Raw genomic sequence first — 17,782 nt, forward strand, 5'->3', positions numbered from 1 at the left:
TTTGGAAAAGGGGAAACCGAGCTTAGTGATGCCATGTGTCCTGTGCTCCTTGGTTAATTATACGCCTTCCAAGTATATCAGGAAGGTGATCGTCCAACTAAGAAACCTCACCGAGATTTCAGGTCCTGCCCCTTTTTCTTCCTTGTGGGAAGATGAGCGGCGTCTGGGACCCGGTCCGAGTATTCAGAAGGCGAGGTCCGGGCCTGCTCTTTTTTACTGACTTGGTTTTAAACCATGAAGTCTCCTGGGTATTATATATTGCCGGTGGATCGTCTCCGGACGCGAAAGGTGGAGGTGCTCGCACCTGGCTCCAATCCCGTCCCGGTGTTGAGTTTTGTCCCATCCTGTTCCTGCCACGTTCAGTTTCTCACCGTCTTGCCAGTTGCAAAGCCTTTGCTTGCCAGAGTCGTGTCATACCTGAGCAGGTGCAACACCAGGTAACCCGGAGGGCGGCGTGGAGAGCTCCGGCTCCCCCCTCTACGTCCAGGCTGAGGTGGGCGGCGACCTTCGCAGGGCCAGGAGGCGGTCACTCCAGGGATCCTGTGCGAGTGGACGTTTAGAGCTCCCCCAGCCGGGGGATGTGGCATTGGCTCGACCCGGAACTGTCCGGCCCGCGGGAGCCCGGAACGCTGTTTGAGCCGGAGAAGTGGCAGGCGTCGGGGCAAGCTCTCCAGTAGGGGCAAAAGGGCAGGACGCCGTCATCCTGGAGACATGACGGCTTCTCCACGGGACCCCAAGGACCAGGAGCTCTCAGAAATTGATATCAACGGGGCCGGAGTGTTGGAGCTGGGGAAGAGGCGGAAGGAGGAAGAGGAGAAGGAGGAGAACGAGGAGAAAACTCCCTCACCACTTTCCCAGGACCTGGAGCCGCAGCCTCGCGGGGCGCAGCTGCCACGGGCTGGGAGAGGGAGCGTGGATAAGGACAGCACCGAGGGGGAGGAGGATCCCGAGCAGGGTCAGCCCCCGCAGGGGAGGTTGAGCCGCACCGAGTCCCTGGTGAGCGGGCTGCTTACTGAGTTGTACAGCTGCCCGGAGGAGTACGATGGGTCGGGGGGCTGCTGGGGCCGGGGGCTTCCAGGGCGTCAGGACAGCTTGGACAGCTCCACTGAGGCCTCGGGCGGCTCGGACGCCTTCTTGGGCGGCCGTGTCCTGCAAGAGCTGCAAGAGAGGCAGAGTCAGAGGCACCAGATCCAGTACCTGAAGCAGAAAGGTGAGGCAAGGGCTTCCCACGGGGCATAGAGGGACCCATCCCACTCCGGCGCCACCTTCTCCTGTTGGCCCCAGACTCTCCTTGCCCTTTCCTCTCCCTTCCTGCTCTTCATAGACTTGTCTCCTAGTTTGTGGGTAAAAGGCTTTATTTAATGACTTCTCCACAAATCAGCCAGCTAAACACAACTTTCCCGCTTCGCCCTGTTGGGGCTGTTCGGGCTATATTTGAGTTGAGCAGGAACGCAAATATCCTGCTTTGAAGTTCCGTGTTTAGGTGCGTCCTTTTGGCGGGCTGGGCAGAGTTGTCTGTCTCTTGACCAGCCTAAGTATCTGGCCTGGGACTCAGGTGAGGAGTGCGGTACCATTCAGTGGTTTCTCACGCTTGTTCAAAACAGCCTGCCGAATGCTTCGCCCACCTGACCCCTCTTTACTTTGGTGGAATTTATGGATTCTACTTGAGCAGCTGTTCGCAGCAAGGGATTTCTTTCTCGACCGTGTGTGTGTGTGTGTGTGTGTGTGTGTGTGTGTGTGTGTGTGTGTGTGAGTGTGAGTGTGAGAGAGAGAGAGAGATCCCCGCTAACAACCCCTTCTCAGAAACGTTTTAAAATGCATAAAGTTAAATACAAAGGACTACAGAGGAAAGCAATTATGTTGAGATACATTTATTAATGTAGGGGAAAAATCCACCTGCTCAGAGATCCCATGATAAGAACCCCCTGACTTAGCGGGTTTGGGAGTAGGATTTGTGATTTCATTAATATAAGGGACTCTCAGGTGAGAAAACACACTTTATTTACTATGCCCTTTTCTTCAGTCTTGGAGAGTTGCCTAGAACACTGAGAGGCAGGGAAGAAGTACCCAGGGTCTCCCAGGTGGTATTTGAACCCAGGCTGCCTTGGTTCCAAAGCCAGCATATCAACTCACAGCTCCATCCTGTCTCTCATGTTATATTATGATTTTTTAAATTTGATTTTCAGTTCTAAATTCTCGCCCTCCCTCCATTCACCCTCTCTCCTACCTACCAGGAAGGCAAGAAATCCAATGTCCATTATACATATCTCTTGTTATCTTAGAGATTTTCCACTGTTAATGACACAGGGCACCAGCAGAAGAGTGGCTTTATAGGTCTGTGAGATTACTGGAGCTTTAATTTAAACAAACATTCAACCTCCTTTCCTGGCCTTTAATAGTGTTTAGAGAGGCAGAGTTAACTGGTTAGAGCAGTTCAGGATCAGAACATGTGAATTTAATTTCTTCCACAGCTCAGAGCTCCTTTAAAGAAGCTCACTGTCATTTTTTCTAATATTAATAATAATATACAATCAAACCACATCTATCCATTGAGATATTACAGGGTTTAACTGATACTTTTTGTCTGTAGGTACAAGAAGATTTGGATTGGAAAAATGTCTTTGGCTTCCTGGGGGGGGGGGGGGGGAGAAAGACCAATTCAGTATTTCTTTTGTTATCATCAAAGCAATGCTGATGTCCTCATTTAGATTTTTCTCACCAGTTCAAGAGGGCATGGCTTTTCTGTACTAATAGTTCTTAAAATATATATTTCCCTCTCTAGGAACAACAAGCCTCCATGTAATAAAATGAAGGTTGGTGTGGATAACAGATTGCTAGGCAACTACAGTCCTTGTGTTAAATTGACTACACTGGGAGAGAAAAGATGAGGATACAATGGCTGCTTGTCTCTTCATTGTAAAAATCAGCCTGCTCAGTGCCAAAAAACACTTAAAAGGAAATGAATAAATCTGTTAGCTTTCTGAAATCTATGTAAACAGCTCTGGGTTTCCTCAGCTTCCTAGTGAAGACTTTAACTAACTCTTTGTTAGGAATGGCTCCCTGTCCCCCCCTCTGCCTCTAATGTCAGTTGGAAACATGCCATTTCATTTTATATGAGGATTTGGCCCAGTCTATGATTTTTGTTTTTGCCCAATGTTCAAGGCAGAAATAATTTCCTAAGATTCCAGTTAAATCCATGAAAAGTTATGATCCAGAACTCCTTTATTATTCTTGAGGAGTCCACTTTTCCTATTGTGGACATTTTTGGTATTCACTTTCCAGTGGAAAATGAGGTTTGTTAAGTTGATTTTTTTTTAAACCCTGACCTTCCATCTTGGAGTCAATACTGTGTATTGGCTCCAAGGCAGAAGAGTAGTAAGGGCTAGGCAATGGGAGTCAAGTGACTTGCCCAGGGTCACACAGCTGGGAAGTGTCTGAGGTCAGATTTGAACCTAGGACCTCCAGTCTCTAGGCCTGACTCTTAATCCACTGAGCCACCCAGCTGCCCCCATGTTAAGTTGATTTTAAAGAAAAGATGAAGGCAATTTCATTAATAGTTCTTCTAAAAATCTACTAGTCAGCTAATCTTTAGCAAAAATTTCTATGTTTAAGATCAGTTTTACTGAAGGGACAGAATTATGTGCTAATTATGTAAAAACTTTGTTTTCTTATTATGCACTTTAGTAGGATTAAAGTCATGTCATACTGTAAAATAATTTCAGAGACTTAGAATAGGAAGGGACCTTAGAGATATTCTAGTCTATTATATTCATTTTGCAAATCAGAGAATTAAAACCCTTACAGGTTGAGTGTTGCCTGTGGTGGTGGTGAATGGTACAACTGAGCCTCTGATTCCAAATTCCTTGATTTTTATGCTATAGTTATGTAAGGATAATTTTAGGGTTGTGACCTAATCTAAATTAATTTTAGTCACCAGGGAATATCCCAAATAAAATACCCAAGTCAGTTTGTAAATTTATGGTGGTTTAATTAATATAGAGGGATTGAATTAAGGAGAAAGGAGAGGAAAAAGGTGTAGGATATCTCCCACCTGGCCTGTGCCAGGGAGAGTTAAAAGTCCTCCACCATGAGGTCTCTGAAGAAGATTAGTGGCTTTTTAAGAGGATAGTTTTTGGAAGGTAAAGGAGAAAGAATCAGCCTAAACTCTGAGAGGGCTTAGTAAAGATGCCTCACCTGAACTAGGCTTACTCAGCTTCCTCCAGTATGGTATCAAGGAAAACGCGACAATAGCAGCTGCCACCCAAGATGCTGAAAAACTCAGCATGCTCTGCCAGCTACCTTTCCGCTGCTAAAGAAGCCGGAGAGAGGAAGTGATGAGAAATATATAGATGGTTTTTACATCACTTTCCTGCATCTCACATGTACCGATGTTAGCTTAAGTTTGACTTAGGACAGCCCAGGGGTCTGTCAGTTGTTTCTGATTTGTCATTTGCTAGCACATGTCTGTCATAGGCCATCCTCCTCAACAATTAATCCTTAAGTAGGGGTGTAGACACTCCTGTTTTTGTTAGACTAAGTAGGGTGGAGTAATCTAATGTTCGCAGTTATGTATTTAAAGAACCACATCAGTCAACCAATCAACAGTCTAACAACTCTTGTTGAGCTGTGGGAAGGAGGACCTGGGTTGATATTGATCTTATCACAGACTTCTTGGTTATATATGCCATACTGACAGCACATGTAATAAAAGATATGCACAATTTAATGAATTTGAGGATATAGTTAGAACTGCTTTCTAGAAAGCTGAATTAATTCACCACTCTACAGACAATGTCTCTCTTCCCACAGCCCCTTCAACAATAGCCATTTTCTTCTGTCATTTGGACCAATTTGATGAATATGAGATAGAAACTCAAGAGTAGTTTTTAAATTTACATTTCTCTTCTTATTAGTGATTTGGAACATTTCCCCTTATAATTGTTGAAAGCTTGCATTTCATCTTTTTGAAAATTGCTAATTAATTTCATTTGATTGTTCATCTGGCCCTGTGCTAACATTTTTTTTAATCAGGAATTCAAATAAAGGCATAGATTTCATGTTCATCAATTTTACATTTCACACAATTTTTGGAAGTATAGTTAGCACATTGTTTGACAGGATTCAGAAGGAATTTGACAGATTAATACATTAACTGAATCTAAAAGGATGAAATTTAATAGGAATAAACATAAAATTTTAAACTTGATAAAATAATCCCACAAATATAACATCAAGGAGAGCTTAGATAGACAAGAACTATTTTGAAAACTATCTGGGGGATTCAGTGGACCTCAAGCTCAAGTGCAACCAGCAATTGTGATGTGGCTGCTAAAAAAGTAAATGAGAATTTGGGCTGAGTTAAGAGGTGCAGAGCTCGAGGAACTGGAAGGTCATAATCTCACTATACTTTTATCTTTTTAGCTTTCAGTTGGAGTATTGTGTTCAGTTTTGGGCATCAAGTTTTAAGAAAGACATTGATAAGCTGAGGGAGGTTAAACAGGATAATAAAAATCTTGTAAATGATGACATATGAAGATCAGTTGGAGAAACTGGGCATGTTTAACCTGGAAAATAAATAGATGAAGGGATAGAAGTTGCAAAGAAGACAATTAGGCTTGATGCTGAAAAAAACAACAACTAATAGAATTGTTTAAAGGTGGAATGACTTGTGCTTCAAGGCGGTTTCCTCTCCTGAAAAATCTTCAAGTAGAGGCTGGATGACTACTTGTCTGGGGGTTAATATTGTTTGTGATCTGGACACTACAACTGTTGAGAACCTATCCAGTTCTCAGATTTTGTGATTCTTGACTTTTGTTGAGGAATGATTCTTTTTCTTATTTTTCTAATCAATTTCCTATGTATCTTGGCTCTCAGAGGGTTCTGCTACAAAGATTTTTTCTTCAGTTAATTGTTTCTAGTTTTAATTGAATTTATTTTGTTTTTGCAAAAGCTTGTCAATAAATCAAGTTAAGGAGCATTTATTAAACATGTGCCAGGCACTGTGTTGAGCTCTAGAGATATAAAAAGAAGATAAAAAGTCTTTCTCAGCTCACAATTTAATGATGGAGACAGTCATGTGCCAACAAAATGTGCAAGATACATTGGAGATCATCAGAAGAAGGTAGGCACTGGCATTAAGGTGGATCAGGAAAGGCTTCTAAAAAGCAGTATGTTGGTTGAGATTTAAAGGAAAAGCTTGGAAGCCAGGAGGTAGAGACAGGGAGAGAGAACATTTCATACATAAGGGACAGCCTGTGAAAATTCCAAATTGAGAGATAGTGTATTGTTCTAGGAAGAGGCCAATGTTATGGCTTGGAAACAAAGATGGAGGCAATAAGGTGGAAGAAGACCAGAAAGGTAGAAAGGGGGCCAGGTTATAAAGGACTTTAAAAGTCTAATAGATGTTATATTTAATTCTAGAGACAATACAGAGTCACCTAGGCCTGCCCTTTAGGGCTATCACTTTGAAAGCTGAATGGAGGATGGACTAGAGTGTAGAGAGACTTCTGGCAAGGAAACCAACCAGAAAGCTATTTTACTATTCCAGGAGGTGATGTAGTATCATGGTTTCTGTTTGTTTTTTCCCCCCCTACGCTTTCAGGTAGACCTATGAGTCTCAAATTGTCTCTCCTGGACCTGTTTTCCAGGTCAGTTGTCTTCTCAGTGAGATATTTTATGTTTTCTTCTATTTTGTCATTCTTTTGATGTTGCTTTATTAATTCTTGCTGTCTTGTGAGATCATTAGCTTCTACTTGCCCAGTTCTAGTCTTTAAAGATTGGTTATCAGCTATGATCTTTTGAATTTCCTTTTCAGTTTGGTCTATCCTATTTTTCGTGGCTTCCGGCAGGTCAATTCTGGTCACCAATTTGCTTATCATTTCATTTGATTTCTGTGGGAGATTCTGACTTTTAAACTATTATTTTCTTTTTGAACTATTTTCCACTTTTCTTTCCAAGTTTATTCTATCTTTCTTACTTGATTCTTGAATTCAAATTGGAATTTTTTGAGAGCTTGTGACCAATTTCCATTTTTTTTGGAAAGTTTGGATGTGTTTTCTTGTTTGTCACCCTCTGCTGTCTCCTCTGTAGTCTGCTGTTTTTCACCTTAGGAGTTATCCAGGGTCAGAGTCTTTTTCTTATTTTATTTTATTTTATTTATTTTATTTTTTGGTAGTTGTAGATGGTTGTCTTGTGTGTTTGTGGACATTGCTTTGTTGTTTTTTTTTCCCTTCCCAGCCAGAAGTCTGAGTGAGGAGAGTTGGCAGGTCTCTGTGTATTGTAAAGATAATTTTAGGGTTGTGACTTAAAATCTAGATTTAATTGGTCACCAAGGGAAATCTCAAATAAAATACCCAAGTCTGTCTGGAAATTAATGGTAATTTAATTAATATAGAGGGAAGGAATTTAAGGAAAAGGAGGGAAGAGGATATAGGATTTCTCCTGCCTGGCCTGTGCCGGGGGATTTTAAAATCCCCTCCTCTAGGTCTCTGAAGAAGATTAGAGGCTTCTAAGAGGATAAAATTGGAAAGTAAAGGAGGAAAACTCAGCCAGAAACTCACCACCAAACTGGACAATAGCTTGTAGCCACAATAAGATGCCAAAAGGCCCAGCAGGTTGCCACCAGCCAACTTTCTGCCACCAGAAAGGTGCCTGAGAGAGGAAGTGAGTCAAATATATAGACCTTTCACTCTTGTGTCTCCTCCTCTAAATGTCCATATCTTTTAGAGTTCTCATCTTCTTTGATTAGATTATATCTTTAGAGTTACTTAACACTTCTTTGTTAAGTTCACCTTTTGTGAGTTACTTAACCTTTTTGTGATTAATTTAACCTTTATAGTTACTTAACACATTTTTGTATTAAGATTTTATAATAGACTTAACTTAAAGTTCTAGCTTCACTAAAAGTAAGAGCTAAGTACCTTCATTGTTCAATCAGGAGATTACAACTTTATCTTCCCCTAAAGTATGGTCTAAGTAGGGTGGAACAATTTAATGTTCACAATCCCCCTGATTTTGTTAGACTAAGTATCTTCACTGTTAAAATCAGGAAATTGCTAAATCCAATCTTCACAGTATCAAGCTACAAAGTAGTTTTTGCCCTGAGGCTATTTTTCAGTCTCTGCCCTGTCTGCTGTGGGAAGCCCCTCTCTACCCTATCTCTGTGCCCAAGCTCTGTGTTCCTCAGACTTCTGGGGTCCCAAGTCTTGTTGCTCTCAGGGGTAAGACTGTGAATGTCCTCAGCCAGCTCCCTGAGAACCTAGAGATTTCCCCTCACTCACTCTGACTCTGGAGCTGTAGGTGAAGTGGGGGAGGTACGATCAGCTCGCACTTTGGTAGGAGAAATTATTTTACCCCCTTATAGCATGGAAATGCCCAAACCCTGCCTACCTTCAAGGCTGCACCTTATGGTAGAGTCCCTTCACTCATCTGATTTTGATTTTTGTCCTTTTGACTTTTGAGGTGCTTTATATCAGTCAGTGGTGAGGAGAAGAAGACCCTTGCTTCTACTCTGTGGCCATCTTAGCCTGGAAATCCCCAGGAGGTGATATGGGACTATATTAGGGTAGTAACAGCGTCAGAGAAGGAAGAGTATACAAGAGATGTTGGGAAGATAGAATAAACTTGACTTGGCAACTGATTGGATGGAGGTGTTGTGTGAAAGGGAGTCAGGAGTCAAGAACACAGATTTCAAGCATGGGTGCCTGCATGGACAGTAGTGCCATTGACAGTAATAGATTAGGAAGGAGGAGGGGATAGTTGGGAATACAGTTTTAAGTATGTTGAGTTTAAGATGTCTACAGAATATTCAGTTTATGATATCCCATAGGCAGTTGGAGATGTGAGACTGGCAGTCAGGAGAGAGATGAGGGCTGGAGAAGTAGATCCAAGAATCATCTACATAGAGATAACTGAATCCATGAAAACAGATGAAATCACCATGTGAAATAGTATAGAGGGATAAGAGAAAAGGGCCCAGGATAGATCCTTAAGGAACACTCTTGTTTAGAAGTTGTATCCTGGATGAATATCCAGTAAAGAGGACTGAGAAGCACTAGTCAGGTAAACAGAGAGAGAAGAAATTATCTAGGAGAAGAAAGTGATTAATAATGCCAAAGACCACAGAAAGGCCAAGAAGGATGAGGATTAATAAAAGGTCTTTAGTTTGGCAATTAAAAGATCATCACTAACCTTGAAAATTGCAGTTTTAGTTGAATGATAATGTGAGAAGTCAGTCTTCTGAGGGTTAAGAAGAGTGAGAAGGAAAGAAATGGGGGCACTGAGTCATAGGTGGCTTTCTCAAGAAATTTGTTTTTGATTTTATGTAACTAAAAATTTCCATTTTATTTTTTATTATCTTTATCTTTTTTGGGTCAAAATAGTTGTAAAAGCACTTTCCCCTTTCTTTAATTTGTGATAAGGATTTTTATATTTAGGCCATAAATCCATTTAAAGTTTATCTTGGAATATGGTGTGAAAGGTTGGGCTGAACCTAATTTCTGCCAGATTACTTTCTATTTTTTCCAGAAGTTTTTTTTTTTTGTCAAATAAGGAGTCCTTATCCAAATAGTTGCTGTCTTTGAATTTATCAAATATGATACCATGATTGCTTCTACATTTTATTTACTAAGTTGATTCCACTGAACATTTTTTTCCAATTTTAAAGTCTGGGTTTTATTTTCTTATGTACTCCACCATTCTCTTTTGCTTTATTGTCTTGGTTAGTCTGTTCACATTTAAACTTAAGATTGTTAGGCTTATTTTTCTCTATTTATTTTGTAGATTTTTATCCCTTTGTTTCATTAAGTCAGTATTTTATCTCTGTGATTAGTTTTGCTTACACTAATTTTATTCCAATATATTCCCAAATCTACTGCCTATCCTGTTTACCTTTTCTTATCCAAGTTCTGAATTTACTTCAGTTTTTAATTTCTTTTTCCATTCATTCATCCATTCATCAATCAACTTGTTTATTCTTTTTTTTTTTTAATTTTAATATTATTTTATTTGGTCGTTTTCGTACATTATTCACTGGAAACAAAGATCGTTTTCTTTTCCTCCCCTCCCCCCCCCCCCCCCCCCCCCGCCTTTCCCTCTCCCATAGCCGACGCATGATTCCACTGGTTATCACATGTGTTCTTGACTCGAACCCATTTCCCTGTTGTTGGAGTTTGCATTATAGTGTTCATTTAGAGTCTCTCCTCAGTCTTATCTCCTCCAACCCTGTAGTCAAGCAGTTGCTTTTCAGCGGTGTTTTTACTCCCACAGTTTATCCTCTGCTTGTGGGTAGTATTTTTTTTTTAGATCCCTGCAGATTGTTCAGGGATTGCATTGATACTAATGGAGAAGTCCATCACCTTCGATTGTACCACAATGTATCAGTCTCTGTGTACAATGTTTTCCTGGTTCTGCTCCTCTCACTCTGCATTACTTCCTGGAGGTTGTTCCAGTCTCCATGGAACTTCTCCACTTTATTATTCCTTTTAGCACAATAGTATTCCATCACCAACATATACCACAGTTTGTTCAGCCATTCCCCAATTGAGGGGCATCCCCTCATTTTCCAATTTTTGGCCACCACAAAGAGCGCAGCTATGAATATTTTTGTACAAGTCTTTTTGTCCATTATCTCTTTGGGGTACAAGCCCAGCAGTGCTATGGCTGGATCAAAGGGCAGACAGTCTTTTATCGCCCTTTGGACATAGTTCCAAATTGCCCTCCAGAATGGTTGGATCAATTCACAACTCCACCAGCAATGAATTAATGTCCCCACTTTGCCACATCCCCTCCAGCATTCATTACTTTGCATAGCTGTCATGTTAGCCAATCTGCTAGGTGTGAGATGGTACCTCAGAGTTGTTTTGATTTGCATCTCTCTGATTATAAGAGATGTAGAGCACTTTTTCATGTGCTTATTAATAGTTTTGATTTCTTTGGCTGAGAATTGCCTGTTCATGTCCCTTGCCCATTTGTCAATTGGAGAATGGCTTGATTTTTTGTACAATTGATTTAGTTCTTTATAAATTTTAGTAATTAAACCCTTGTCAGAGGTTTTTATGAAGATTTTTTCCCAATTTGTTGCTACCCTTCTGATTTTGGTTACATTGGTTTTGTTTGTACAAAAACTTTTTAATTTGATGTAATCCAGATTATTTATTTTGCATTTTGTAATTCTTTCTAATTCTTGCTTGGTTTTGAAGTATTTCCCTTCCCAAAGGTCTGACATGTATACTATTCTGTGTTCGCCTAATTTTCTTATAGTTTCCTTCTTTATGTTCAAGTCATTCATCCATTTTGAATTTATGTTGGTGTAGGGTGTGAGGTGTTGATCTAAGCCTAATCTTTCCCACACTGTCCTCCAATTTTCCCAACAGTTTTTATGAAATAGTGGATTTTTGTCCCAAAAGCTGGGATCTTTGGGTTTGTCATATACTGTCTTGCTGAGGTTGCTTGCCCCCAGTCTATTCCACTGATCCTCCTTTCTGTCTCTTAGCCAGTACCAAATTGTTTTGATGACCGCTGCTTTATAATATAGTCTGAGATCTGGGACTGCAAGACCCCCTTCCTTTGTATTTTTTTTTTCATTAATTCCCTGGATATCCTTGATCTTTTGTTCTTCCAAATGAACTTTGTTATGTTTTTTTCTAAATCAGTAAAAAAAATTTTTGGAAGTTCCATGGGTATGGCACTAAATAGATAGATGAGTTTGGGTAGGATGGTCATTTTTATTATATTGGCTCGTCCTACCCATGAGCAGTTAATGTTCTTCCAATTGTTCAAGTCTAGTTTTAGTTGTGTGGAAAGTGTTTTGTAGTTGTGTTCATATAGATCCTGTGTTTGTCTCGGGAGATAGATTCCTAAGTATTTTATTTTGTCTTGGGTAATTTTGAATGGGATTTCTCTTTCTAGTTCTTGCTGCTGAGCTGTGTTGGAATTATATAGAAATGCTGATGACTTAAGTGGGTTTATTTTGTATCCTGCAACTTTGCTAAAGTTGTTGATTATTTCAATTAGCTTTTTGGTTGAGTCTCTAGGATTCTTTAAGTAGACCATCATGTCATCTGCAAAGAGTGATAATTTGGTCTCCTCCTTGCCTATTTTGATGCCTTCAATTTCTTTTTCTTCTCTAATTGCTACTGCTAGTGTTTCTAATACAATGTCAAATAATAGAGGTGATAATGGGCATCCTTGTTTCACTCCTGATCTTAATGGGAATGGATTTAGTTTATCCCCATTGCAGATGATATTAGCTGATGGTTTTAGATATATACTGTTTATTATTTTTAGGAATGACCCTTCTATTCCTATGCTTTCTAGTGTTTTTAGTAGGAATGGGTGTTGTATTTTATCAAAGGCTTTTTCTGCATCTATTGAGATAATCACGTGATTCTTGTTGGTTTGCTTGTTGATGTGGTCAATTATGTGGATAGTTTTCCTAATGTTGAACCAGTCCTGCATCCCTGGTATGAATCCTACTTGATCATGGTGGATGACCCTTCTAATCACTTGCTGGAGTCTTTTTGCTAGTATCCTATTTAAGATTTTTGCATCTATATTCATTAGGGAGATTGGCCTATAGTTTTCTTTCTCTGTTTTTGGCCTGCCTGGCTTTGGAATTAGTACCATGCTTGTGTCATAAAAGGAGTTTGGTAGGACTCCCTCTTTGCTTATTATGTCAAATAGTTTGTATAATATTGGGGTTAACTGTTCTCTGAATGTTTGATAGAATTCACTGGTGAATCCATCAGGCCCTGGGGATTTTTTCTTAGGCAGTTCTTTGATGGCTTGATGGATTTCAATTTCTGATATGGGATTATTTAAGAAAACTATTTCTTCTTCTGTTAGTCTAGGCAATTTATATTTTTGTAAATATTCATCCATATCACCTAGGTTGGTATATTTATTGCCATATAGTTGGGCAAAGTAGTTTTTAATGATTGCCTTAATTTCCTCTTCATTTGAGGTGAGATCCCCCTTTTCATCCTTGATGCTATTAATTTGCCTTTCTTCTTTCCTTTTTTTAATTAAATTAACCAGTACTTTGTCTATTTTGTCTGTTTTTTCAAAGTACCAGCTTCTAGTCTTGTTTATTAGCTCAATAGTTCTGTCACTTTCTATTTTATTAATTTCTCCCTTAATTTTTAGGATCTCTAGTATGGTTTTCTTCTGGGGGTTTTTAATTTTTTCATTCTCAAGTTTTTTTATTTGCATTTCCAATTCCTTGGTCTCTGTCCTCCCTAATTTGTTAATATATGCACTCAGGGATATGAATTTTCCTCTAAGTACTGCCTTGGCTGCATCCCATAAGGTTTGAAAGGATGTTTCGCCGTTGTCATTTTCTTCAACGAAATTGTTAATTGTTTCTATGATTTCTTCTCTAACTATCCGATTTTGGAGTATCATGTTATTTAATTTCCAATTAATTTTTGATTTGGGTCTCCATGTACCCTTGCCGATCAATATTTTAATTGCCTTGTGATCTGAAAAGGCTGCAGTTAATATTTCTGCTTTTCTGCATTTAAGTGCCATGTTTCTATGACCTAGTGTATGATCTATTTTTGTGAATGTGCCATGTGGTGCTGAAAAGAAGGTGTATTCTTTTTTGTCCCTATTTATTTTTCTCCATATGTCTATTAATTCTAATTTTTCTAAGATTTCATTCACCTCTTTTACCTCTTTCTTATTTATTTTTTGATTTGATTTATCTAAATTTGATAGTGGTTGGTTCAAGTCTCCCACTAATATGGTTTTACTGTCTAATTCCTCCTTCAATTCTCCTAGTTTCTCTATTAAAAATTTGGATGCTATACCATTTGGTGCATACATGTTGATTAGTGATATTTCCTCATTGTCTATACTTCCTTTTAGCAGAATATATTTTCCTTCCCTGTCCCTTTTGATCAGGTCTATTTGTACTTTGGCTTTGTCAGATATCATGATTGCAACTCCTGCCTTCTTTCTATCGGTTGAGGCCCAAAAGGTCTTACTCCAACCTTTAATTCTAACCTTGTGAGTGTCAACCCGTCTCATATGTGTTTCTTGAAGACAACATATGGTAGGGTTTTGGGTTCTAATCCAATCTGCTATTTGTCTGTGTTTTATGGGTGAGTTCATCCCATTCACGTTCAAAGTTATGATTGTTATTTGTGGATTCGCTGGCATTTTGATGTCTTCCCCTAGTTCTGACCTTTCTTCTTTAGCTTTCTCCTTTTGAACCAGTGATTTACTTTAGGTCAGTCCCCCTAGTCCCCTCCCTTGAGATGCTTCCCTTTCTAGCCCCTCCCTTTTTATGCTCCCTTCCCTTCCCCCCTCTCCTTCCCTCCCTTTTTGTACTCCCTCCCCCCTCCCCCTCCTTAATTTTCCTTTCTTTCTTGCCCTAATGGATAAGATAGAATTCAGGATCCCACTGGATCTAGATGCTCTTCCCTCTCAGATTTGATTTCACTGAGAGTAAGGTTTAAGTAATTCCACTTCATGCTCTCTTCCTCTCCTTCTCATATGAGAGTTCTTCCCCTCCCCTTCCCATGTGTATCTTTATATGGGAAAGGTTATTCTATTGATTCCCCCCCTATTTCTTGAAGTTAATCTTAGTATTATCGCGGTTCCCCCCTCCCTTTTCCTTTTTTTGCCCCAACTTTCCCCAAATCTTCTTAATTCCCCAATCTTTCCCTATGCATGTTTCTTCTAACTACTCTTATGATGATACAATTTATGAGAGTTACACAAAACATTTTCCCCACATATTAATATATATAATTAGATGTAAATGTAGTCCTTATAGAAGAGAGTTTGACTTAAAGAGAAAGATAAGATTTATTTCCTTTTCCCTTTCTTTCATATTTACCTTTTCATGTTTCTCTTGCTTTCTGTGCTTGGATATCGAACTTTCCACAGAGCTCTGGTCTTTTCTTAGCAAATGCTTGGAAATCTTCTATTTTGTTGAATGCCCATACTTTCCCCTGGAAGTATATAGTCAGTTTTGCTGGGTAGTTGATTCTTGGTTGGAGACCCAGCTCTCTTGCCTTTCTAAATATCGTGTTCCATGCTTTGCGGTCTCTTAGTGTATTAGCCGCTAAGTCGTGTGTGATCCTTATGGGAGCCTCCTTATATCTGAAGCTCTTCTTCTTGGCTTCTTGTAGGATTTTCTCCTTTACTTGGAAGCTCTTGAATTTGGCAATTACATTCCTAGGTGTTGTCTTTTGGGGATTTAGTATAGAAGGTGTTCTATGAATCCTTTCTATTTCTATTTTGCCCCCTTGCTCCAGAACGTGGGGGCAATTTTCTTTTATAATCTCCTCTAGAATAATATCCAATTTGTTGTTTACCTCTGGTTTTTCTGGGAGACCGATGATACGGAGATTTTCTCGTCTTCCTCTGTTCTCCAGGTCCGTGACCTTCTCAGTGAGATATTTTATGTTTTCTTCCAATTCATTAATTATTTGGGTTTGCTTTATTGATTCTTGCTGTTTTATCATCTCACTTTCTTCGAGGTGCTTAATTCTGGTCATTAGGGACTGGATTTGCTTTTCAGCCTTGTCTGCCCTTCTATTGGATGCTTCGAGTTCTTTTTCCAATTGAGCAGTCTTATCTGTCAGACAGCTGATCTCTTTCTCCCATTTTTCTTTCCAGAAGGTTTCCATCTTTTGGATAAGTTCCAGTTTGAGATCTTCCAGAGCTTGTTGATAGTTTCCATTTTGGGAGGCGTGTTCTGAATTTTTTTGGATTTCCTCCTCATTCTCCTCTTTTCCTTGGGTACTTCCACCATAAAAGTTTTCAATAGTCACTTTTTTCCCTTTCTTCCTGGAGGCTTGATTTTGGGCCATGTGAGCCATCCCTTTGGTGGTTTTATTTCCCTTTCCTTTTTGGTCTGGGGTCTGGGTTATAAGAGCGGTTTTTCTGTGAATTTAGGTTGCTTCAGACTAGTTCTTCCCAGCCTCGGAGCCCAGGTATTCAGCTCCGCCCAGATAATCAGCGCGCGTTGTTCAGCGCAGCCCACCCCAAGTCCAGGTCCACTGGATTCTCCATTGAAAGCGCCCTGAGACGTTTTTTCCTGGCAGTCCCCAGATCCCAAGGACCCTGGAGTGCCCCCCCAGACAGAGACGCTCCCCACTCACTCGCTGTCCCGGTGAGCGCTCAGGTAGCTCACTCTGGTTTAGTGGGGGAGGTGGGGTGGGGGAAGGGCGGCTCAGTTCACTTTTCTGTGCAAGCTTTTCCTTCTTATTTTAGTGTGGAAATGTTCAAGCCCCACGTACCTTTGCCTCTGTGGGGTACTGGGGAGTCCTTCTGTTCCTCCAAAGGTGATTTTATGCTCCTTTGATGTAGTCTATTTCGTTCGGTGCTGGGGAGAGGAAGCGTGCGGCGTCTAGATTGCAGCCATGATTACCCGGAAGTCAACTTGTTTATTCTTTTATCTATTCATTCTATCATTTATTTGTTTACTCATTTGTCTATCATTTATATTTCATTCCCTCTTTGGAGCCTTCTCTGTTCTTGACTAATAAAGAATGTGATTCAACATCTTCCCTCCTCCTATCCCAACCTCTTCTTTCTTTCTTTTTTTCTTTTAAAATAGCATTCTTTTAATGTGACCGTTCCCCAGAAATTTTAATTTGTTTTGCCTTCCTTATTAATTCTCTTCTATGATAGCCTGAATTTTATTACCTGATTCTTTGTGGTAAGAGCAACATCCATCTGGGTTCCTGCCATATAGACTAGGCTAGATTTTTTTCCTCCCTAAAAGACAAAGCAGCTATCCCTAAAAGTTTACTGGTCTAGGAGGCTAAGACTTGAGCCATTGTTGGTTTCTTTGCTGGATATAATAATAAGCAAGACTAGGATATGAGGAGCTGGTGCCCCTGATATCTGACAAAATTTCCCCTGTGGATATGACCATCTCTTGTAGGCCAGCTGTATTTCTCAATGAAGCTGAGGGAGGCTGCATCTATACTTGAATCAGTGTGGTATCCTTACTGAGAGTCCACACTATGGATAATCATATTTTTGTTAATTTTTAGATGGTCTATGAATGTCTCCTTTTATTCTAATCTCAGACTTGAACTGTCAGATTGGCCTGAGTCAGGCTTGGACAATAATACCTTCTTTAATCTCTCCATATCTCAGAGGTAAACCTTTTGAAGAATCACATTTGAGCTCTCTTTATGTTGTTTTTGGTTATCTTACCTGTCTCTCAATCTTCTTCTGTGCCTTGTTTTGAGAAATATCAGTTTTTAAAATGAAGTAATGGTAAATGAAGCAGTTTTATGTGATAGGAGTCACTCTTTGTCCTAATCCATGGTGTCCTGCCATACCTCCTAATCTTACAATGATTTCTTCTCCTAAGCTATGTTATCCAATTTTTGGTTTCCCTCGTCTCCTACCTCTCTGGATGCTAGCTGTCCTTTGAGACACCTACTTCCACTCTCTTTAGATGGTATATAGTTCTGGTAAGATACCATTTTTTAGAGGAAATATTCCAATATGTGAATTTTCTCCAGATAAGATCCATTATTAGTCCCCATCTTTTGCCACAGATCTATACCTCCTCTAACCCGGAACTGCTCTTTAGGGATGTCCTTGCCTTATATCTCCTTAAGTGAAACATATCTCATTTACTCTTCCCATTTCTATCTATTCCCTTCATTGCTTTCATCTTTTTCTCTCATGGTTCCTCTTGTTATTCCTTCTCTTTTCATCTATGGTCTTGGGGGTGGTTGTGCATCACTTCTGTTTCTCATCTTCTATCTCCATATTTGTACAACTTCCCATTGGGTTATGTCCTCCCATT

At 39.9% G+C, this 17,782-nt stretch overlaps 1 protein-coding gene across 2 annotated transcripts in view; it reads left to right on the top strand.

The window, feature by feature from the left end:
• Nucleotides 1-538: 538 nt before the first annotated feature.
• TBC1D30 (TBC1 domain family member 30) overlaps nt 539-17,782 on the top strand; it is a 144,894-nt gene continuing 127,650 nt past the window's right edge. The window contains exon 1 of one of the 2 annotated variants that reach the window (XM_056800714.1): nt 539-1,210. In XM_056800714.1, coding sequence (XP_056656692.1) covers nt 712-1,210 — 499 coding nt within the window. In that variant the 5' untranslated portion in view covers nt 539-711. The remainder of the gene's footprint in view (nt 1,211-17,782) is intronic. The other variant, XM_056800713.1, reaches the window with a different exon arrangement.

This window comes from Monodelphis domestica, chromosome 5 (genome assembly GCF_027887165.1).
Source record: "Monodelphis domestica isolate mMonDom1 chromosome 5, mMonDom1.pri, whole genome shotgun sequence".
Lineage (NCBI taxonomy): Eukaryota > Metazoa > Chordata > Mammalia > Didelphimorphia > Didelphidae > Monodelphis > Monodelphis domestica.